At 59.8% G+C, this 811-nt stretch overlaps 1 protein-coding gene across 1 annotated transcript in view; it reads right to left on the reverse strand.

Moving 5' to 3' along the window:
• LOC104499980 (SH2B adapter protein 2-like) overlaps positions 1–811 on the reverse strand; it is a gene marked incomplete at its 3' end in the record, with an annotated part of 13,974 nt that overhangs the window by 912 nt on the left and 12,251 nt on the right. The window contains exon 9 of the mRNA XM_010143565.1: positions 37–68. Coding sequence (XP_010141867.1) covers positions 37–68 — 32 coding nt within the window. The remainder of the gene's footprint in view (positions 1–36; positions 69–811) is intronic.

Genomic DNA, 811 nt, shown 5'->3' on the forward strand with positions numbered 1-811 from the left:
AAGATTGTCTGGAACCAGAGGTGCTGCACGTGGCACTGCCCGCTCTCGTTTAGCGACAGACGCAGGTGCTGCAAGCGCAGGGACCAGTGGGTGAGCCCCCTCCATCAGCCAGGGGAGGTTTGCTCATAACAGAGCTGCCATTTTTTCCCTGCCTGGCTGGGAGGGTCTCCTGCAAAACCCCACTCGCTGCAGCCCCAGGAGAAGTCTGTCCCCTCCTAGTGATGAACACTGTACAGAAAGAGGCACAGAATGGTGGCTGGCTGCGGGCTGGGGGGGTGCAGCTCCAGTCGGGGGGGCCAGACAAGAACCTGGCTGGGAGGGTCTCCTGCAAAACCCCACTCGCTGCAGCCCCAGGAGAAGTCTGTCCCCTCCTAGTGATGAACACTGTACAGAAAGAGGCACAGAAGGGTGGCTGGCTGGGGTCTGGGGGGCGGCAGCTCCAGTCGTGGGAGCACAGACAGCCTAGGGAAGCCCACAGCCTGCCTGAACTACTTCTTGCAGGGCGAGTGACAAGACCAGGTAGTTCTACCTCAACCTCTTGCAGCATAGGACAAAAGGGATGCAGCAGAAAACTGCACGTGGGTTGTTTTTTTAATAGGGCATCCACGGACTTTGGGATGTGGAGCGAGGGCAGGGTGTGCCAGGCTCTGCTGTGCTCCCATGGGGTATTTAACCAGATCCAGCTGGGAAAGTGCTGAAGGGGCTGGGCAGGAGGCAGAGCGCTCTTGGGGGATAAGGGCATGGTCCCAAGGGATGTTCTGCCAGGGTGCAGCTCCCCGCAGAGCCACGGTGTTTGGGGTCACTGTGTGGC

Source organism: Buceros rhinoceros, unplaced genomic scaffold (assembly GCF_000710305.1).
Source record: "Buceros rhinoceros silvestris isolate BGI_N320 unplaced genomic scaffold, ASM71030v1 scaffold36860, whole genome shotgun sequence".
NCBI lineage: Eukaryota > Metazoa > Chordata > Aves > Bucerotiformes > Bucerotidae > Buceros > Buceros rhinoceros.